The sequence below is a fragment of the Gavia stellata genome, chromosome 1 (assembly GCF_030936135.1).
Source record: "Gavia stellata isolate bGavSte3 chromosome 1, bGavSte3.hap2, whole genome shotgun sequence".
In the NCBI taxonomy this organism is placed as follows: Eukaryota; Metazoa; Chordata; class Aves; order Gaviiformes; family Gaviidae; genus Gavia; species Gavia stellata.
Window position 1 is genome coordinate 863,925 of NC_082594.1, and position 5,649 is coordinate 869,573.

At 66.2% G+C, this 5,649-nt stretch overlaps 1 protein-coding gene across 1 annotated transcript; it reads left to right on the top strand.

Moving 5' to 3' along the window:
* The first annotated feature begins 1,298 nt into the window (after positions 1-1,298).
* Positions 1,299-3,995, top strand: CHRNA10 (cholinergic receptor nicotinic alpha 10 subunit). Its single transcript, XM_059827089.1, has 5 exons — positions 1,299-1,359; positions 1,660-1,805; positions 2,250-2,404; positions 2,825-3,357; positions 3,511-3,995. The coding sequence occupies exons 1-5, from the start codon at positions 1,299-1,301 to the stop codon at positions 3,993-3,995; spliced, it is 1,380 nt and encodes a 459-aa protein (XP_059683072.1).
* The last annotated feature ends 1,654 nt before the right edge of the window (positions 3,996-5,649 follow it).

Genomic DNA, 5,649 nt, shown 5'->3' on the forward strand with positions numbered 1-5,649 from the left:
GGACCCGCTCCCCAGTGCCAGCTCTCGGGCACGAAATGCTGTAAAAGCAGTGGTGATCTGCATCTCCTCCTCCGCGCAGGGCAGCTGTTCTGCCATGCTGCCATCGCCACACTTTGAACGTGACACCGGCTGTGCCGCACTGTGCAGGGAGCCAGGTCAGTCCAGCTTCACCTCCACCTCTTCCGTTACTGTAATTGCCGCTCTGCAAACCCAGCTGCTGCCCTGGGCGGAGGAGCGGCATGGCCGGGATGTTGGGCTGGGGATGAATAATTCACTGCCTGGAAACAAAACCTCCAGCCTTAAAGCTGATCAGCACGCTGCTTGGCATCTGCTGCCAGGCTTCAGCGGGGTGTCGGTGGCCTCCCACATGGCTGGAGCTGGGGAGGTGCTCCGGCACCCCTGCAGCGGGGACCTCTCTGCCACTTGCTGCTTTGTCTCCTGGGTCACATCCCTTAACCTCCCAGGATTTTGTTCTCACCGAATGGGAATAATCTTCCTCTTCCCTTTCCTTGCTCTTTTACTGATACTGGAGAACAGGATCTCCCTTGCTGCGCACAGCAGTTCCTCCACCCCGGGGTCTGCAGCATCCGCCCTCGGCTCTTCCCACTGTCTGCTACCGTGGCCTCAGTGGGCTTCAGTGCCCCGACGTCTCCCTTGCAGCCCCGGCGTTTCCTTTTCCAGCTTGCTCTGGGCCAGAGTTGTGGGGAGCGACCCCCTCTCCCCGCAGCCCCCTGGGTCAGAGGCACTTTCAGAGTGCGGTTTCCAGAGCACAAAGCTGCTGGCCAGGAGCAAAGCTGCAGGCAGCTCTGGGCAGGCAGAAGCTCCAGACAACACGGTGAGGAGCGGCCTCGTCCCTGCCTGCTCCAGCCCACCGCACGGCCCTTGTCACCACAGTCCTGGCCCCGAGCTGCCTGGAGCAGGCAGAGAAGGGGCTGCTCACCGGCGTGGCCAGGAGGGTCTGGTGGGAGCGACGGTTCGGGGTGCTGGCTGGCAAAGCCTTTCCTGGGCTTGGGCAGCTGGTGGGCAGCCAACAGGCAGCGTGTCGATGCCGGCAGTGGCTCAGCACCCAGAGCCAGCCCAAAGGGGCTCAGCTGCACCCAAACCCCGTCCCCGTCCCCTGCCAGGTCCCGGCCTGGGGCCCCTCAGGGGTCACTCTCCGTTGCCCCCCACCACAGGGCTCACTGCACAGAGACTGTCGGTCCCTGGGGGGGCCGTACCCCCCCGCCCTGTCCTAGCCCTGACGTCACCCAGGCGCTTGCAGGTGGCACGGCCGCCCCTGCGTCTCCCGGGACGGCGGGATGGAGCCCGGAGCTCGCCTGCTGCTCGCCCTCTGCCTCGCCGGCTGCCTCCTGGCCCCGGGTAAGCGGTGGAGGGGGCAGCGAGGGGCACCCAGCCCCGGGTGCGAGGAGAGGGTCCCCGGCCCCTGCGAGCAGCAGCATCCCCACACATTGGGCATCCCCGGGTGAGGGATGGGGTTGGCGGGACGGGGGGGGCTTGGGCTGGTGGTGGGGAGCGTCGGGGGTCCTGGCATGTTCCCCCACCTCGCTCAGCTGCCAGTGGGTCCCTGCAGCTGGGTCCTGGGGTCCCTGGGGAGGGGTCTGGCTGCACCCCCAGCGCTTGCCGCCGCAGCCCCTCCAGCCCTGGTCTGGGTCGCCACAGGCTGCTGGGGGGCACAGGGCAGGTTCGCCTACAAGCTGCTCCACGACCTCTTCACCAACTACTCCAGCGCCCTGCGCCCCGTGGAGGACACGGACCGGGTGCTCAACGTCACCCTCCAGGTCACCCTCTCCCAGATCATTGACATGGTGAGTGGCCAGGCACGGCACCGGCACAGCACCGGCACTGGCACCGGCAGCCCAGCCCAGCCAAAAGGAGACCGTCCTCGTCACACTCCTGGCCACTGCTTAGCCAGGCTCTGCTCTCCCCCAGCGGGTTCTGGTCAACCCAGAGCTGATGCTCATCCCTTGAAACCTGCCAGACCCCTCAAAACCAGCCCAGCTGCCCCCATGTCAGCTCAGAACACCTGAAGACAGCTCAGAGCTGCCAAAACCAGCACAGCCCCCCCCCAATGACCTCAGGCCATGTGAAACCAGCTCAGACCTCTCCAACCCCCCAAAACCGGCACAACCCTCTTGAAGGCAGCTCAGCCCCTCAGGACCGTTGCAGAGGCTGCTGGGCTGGGGGCCGAGGGGGTGGGGGGCGCGCGGTGCTGGGGTCCATACCCCCCGCCCACCCTCTCCCCTCGGCAGGACGAGAGGAACCAGGTCCTCACCTCCTACCTGTGGGTCCGCCAGGCCTGGCTGGACGCCCACCTCACCTGGGACAAGGACGCCTACGACGGCATTGACAGCATCCGCATCCCCAGCAGCTACGTCTGGCGGCCGGACATCATCCTCTACAACAAGTGGGTTGTGCTCGGTCCCCCCCAAGCTGCTCCCGGAGCCGAGGGTGCTCAGGCTGGGGCTGGGGGTGGGGGGCTGCATGGGGTATCGCCAACTATGGGTCTGCATGGTTGCATGTGGGGTGGGAGCAAGGGGGGTCCTGGTGTGGGTGATGCAGGGAGATGGTCACCCCAGTTGGGTGACAAGAGGGGGGCAGGGGGTGCAGGGGGGGCTGGCAGCAGCCAGGTGTGCCTGGCAGTGATCTGCCGGCTGGGATGTGCCACCATGGGGGCAGCCGGGGGCACTGAGCCCCCTCTTTGGGGGACAGGGTGATGCAGGGAGGGGACATGGCATTGGGGGCAGGCACTCGGCCCCAGCCCCACAGACCCTCGCCCCACGTGGGGCTCGGGACCATCCCGGCCCCACAGCCATCCCTACCCCAGTGCCGACGACCGCTTTGGTGGCTCGATGGAGACCAACGTGGTGCTGCGCTCTGACGGGCACATCACGTGGGACTCGCCTGCCATCACGAAGAGCTCCTGCAAGGTGGACGTCTCCTACTTCCCCTTTGATGGGCAGCGGTGCCGCCTCACCTTCGGCTCCTGGACCTACAACGGGAACCAGATCGACCTCCACAACCGGCTGGATGCCGGGGACCTGACAGATTTCGTGGAAAACGTGGAGTGGGAGGTGCTGGGCATGCCGGCCACAAGAAACGTCGTCACCTACGGCTGCTGCTCTGAGCCCTACCCCGACGTCACCTACACCTTGCTCCTCCGCCGCCGCGCCTCCTTCTACATCTTCAACCTGCTCCTGCCCTGCATCATGGTGTCCTTCCTGGCCCCCCTCGGCTTCTACCTGCCGGCTGACTCAGGGGAGAAGGTCTCGCTGGGGGTGACGGTGCTGCTGGCCCTCACCGTCTTCCAGCTGCTGGTGGCGGAGAGCATGCCGCCCTCGGAGAGTGTCCCACTCATTGGTGAGCCTCAACGGCACCAAGGACCCTCCCATGGGACCAGGGTGTCTGCGCTGGGGTGATGGGCAGCACCCACGCTGGGGGGCTGTGGTGCAGGGATGGGGGTGCAGGTCTCTACACCCTCTGCCACGGCGTCACTACCCATTGCCCATGCAGGGAAGTACTACATTGCCACCATGACCATGATCACAGCCTCCACTGCACTGACCATCTTCATCATGAATGTCCACCACTGTGGCCCAGGGGCCTGGCCTGTGCCCCCCTGGGCCAGGTGGCTCATCCTCCACCATGTGGCGCGGCTCTGCTGCGTCTACGAGGTGGGCGAGAGCTGCAAAAGCCCCCGGCGTGTGCCAGGAAGGCCGGTGAGCAGGGGGGATGGCAGCGTGCCGGGGGAGAGACCCAGGGAAGGGGAGGTGGGCACCGAGGTGGGGGGCTGCCCCCAGGACCGCTGCCTGTGCCACCATGACGGCCTGCTGAGGAATGTTGGCTACATCGCTGGATGCTTCCGGCACCACCGAGCTGCCCAGCGCCGGACCGGCGAGTGGAAGAAGGTGGCCAAGGTGATGGACCGCTTCTTTATGTGGATCTTCTTCCTCATGGTCTTCCTCATGAGCATGCTGGTCCTGGGCAAAGCTGCCTGATGGCCCTGCAGACCCACCGCCGTGATGCACCCCCTGCCAATGACCCCCCAGGGACAGCGGTGGCCGCGGGTGCCCCATGATGGTGGCTTGTCCTGGGCACTCCCCCGTCCCCCACGGAGCGGCAGCGTGGGAGCTCCGCCAGCGCCAGGGAAGAGGACCCTGAAAGCGAGACCCCCGTGCCGGCTGGGGCTGCCCCAGCTGCAGGGCCGAGGGGTCCCAGCCCGCCGGGCGGCTGCGCCAGGGCCTGCGCCCATGTGCCCCCATTGCACCCTGCGCCCCAGAAATCCAATAAACTGGAAATAACCCCTGGAGAGTGCATCCTCCCTCTCCTGCCTGGGGGCTGGGGGCGGTCCTGGGGTCTCTGCCCTGGGGAGGGCTGCAGCACTGGCACCAGCTGGCGTGGACTGGGGGTGTGCACAGGGTGGGCAGAAAAAAGGTGGGGACCCTCAGGGACCCTTCCCTCCGTGGGGCCATGCCCGGTCCTCACAGCCCCATCCGGAGCTCTGCAGTGGCAGGAGGGCTGGGCAGGGACTTTCCCTGTGTGGCTGTGCTTGTACATAGCAATAAAGGCCTATATAGAGAAACATACATAACCCTATGTGGGCACCGCTGCCTTCCCGAGCCGTCCCAGTCCCGTGGTTATCGGTGCAGCTCGGGGGTCTCGCGTCACCCCAAAACCAGCCATGAAACCCCACGGTGCCCCGAGCTACGGCCACTGCCCCCGGCGTTGCCGGCCACCTCCCGCCCCCTCTCACATCCCCACCAGCATCTGCCGCCCTGCCCGGCCAGGGGCCGGGTCCGCTGCAGCCCCCTGAGATGCAGCTCCAGTGCCTGGCACCCCAGTGAGGGTCCGAGGGAGCAGGGAAGGCCCTGCGCTGTCACCTCTGGGCGCTGGCTGGGGTGAGGATGGCGCCTGGGAGGGATGGAGGGATCTGGCCCCCGACGCCTTCGATGATAAACACAAGGGGCCCGTGTGGGAAGGGGTGCGGGGTCCGGCAGAAGCTCTGGAGCTGCTGCTCACCCCAGGCAGGAGAGGTCGGTGCCGGGGTCTGTCAGTGCCAGGGTCCGTCGGTGCCCGTGCAGCCCAGCCTGTGGCAGCCACCGTCCCGTAGAGGGGACCCTGCACAGTGTCCCTCACCAGGGACCCCTGTGTTGGCACGGCACAGCGCGAGACGGCACGGCAGGGCACGCTTTCAGGTTCAAAGCCAAAGCAGGTGAGACCAAGGGGCCAAGGCAGCAGCTGGTGGCACCAGGGGAGGCCGCCCACAGACGGGCCCCCAGCCTCACTGCCGAGCAGCAGTGAAACCCCAAATCCACATCACAGCGGTGCAGGATCCCACCAAACGGGCCGGGTACAGTGCCTGCCCCCACACTGAGCAGCATCGGTGCCGCCGCACCCCCCGGCACCCTTCCCTCCCTGCTCCCCAGCTGCTAGCCAGCCGCTGCTTGGAGGACCCACTGGGGTGGAGGGGGGCAGCACTCCCCTTGAGCAGGGACCCCTCTCAAGGTTAACCCTCTCAAGGCGGAGAGACTTCATACCTGAGACCAGGCACCTGCGGGTTGGTACGTGACATTTTTTGCATGCAGGTAACATTTAAGATGAGTAAAGGAAGCTTATGCCATGATCTTTGTACCCCATCCTCAGGTTAAGGGG

What these genes read in the sequence shown, in the direction of transcription:
- CHRNA10 (XM_059827089.1), top strand. Translation starts at nt 1,299, where the DNA reads ATGGAGCCCGGAGCTCGCCTGCTGCTCGCCCTCTGCCTCGCCGGCTGC. An exon ending in CGGCTGCCTCCTGGCCCCGG is followed by an intron (nt 1,360 to 1,659) that starts GTAAGCGGTGGA and finishes GGGTCGCCACAG; the next exon opens with GCTGCTGGGGGGCACAGGGC. An exon ending in GACATCATCCTCTACAACAA is followed by an intron (nt 2,405 to 2,824) that starts GTGGGTTGTGCT and finishes TCCCTACCCCAG; the next exon opens with TGCCGACGACCGCTTTGGTG.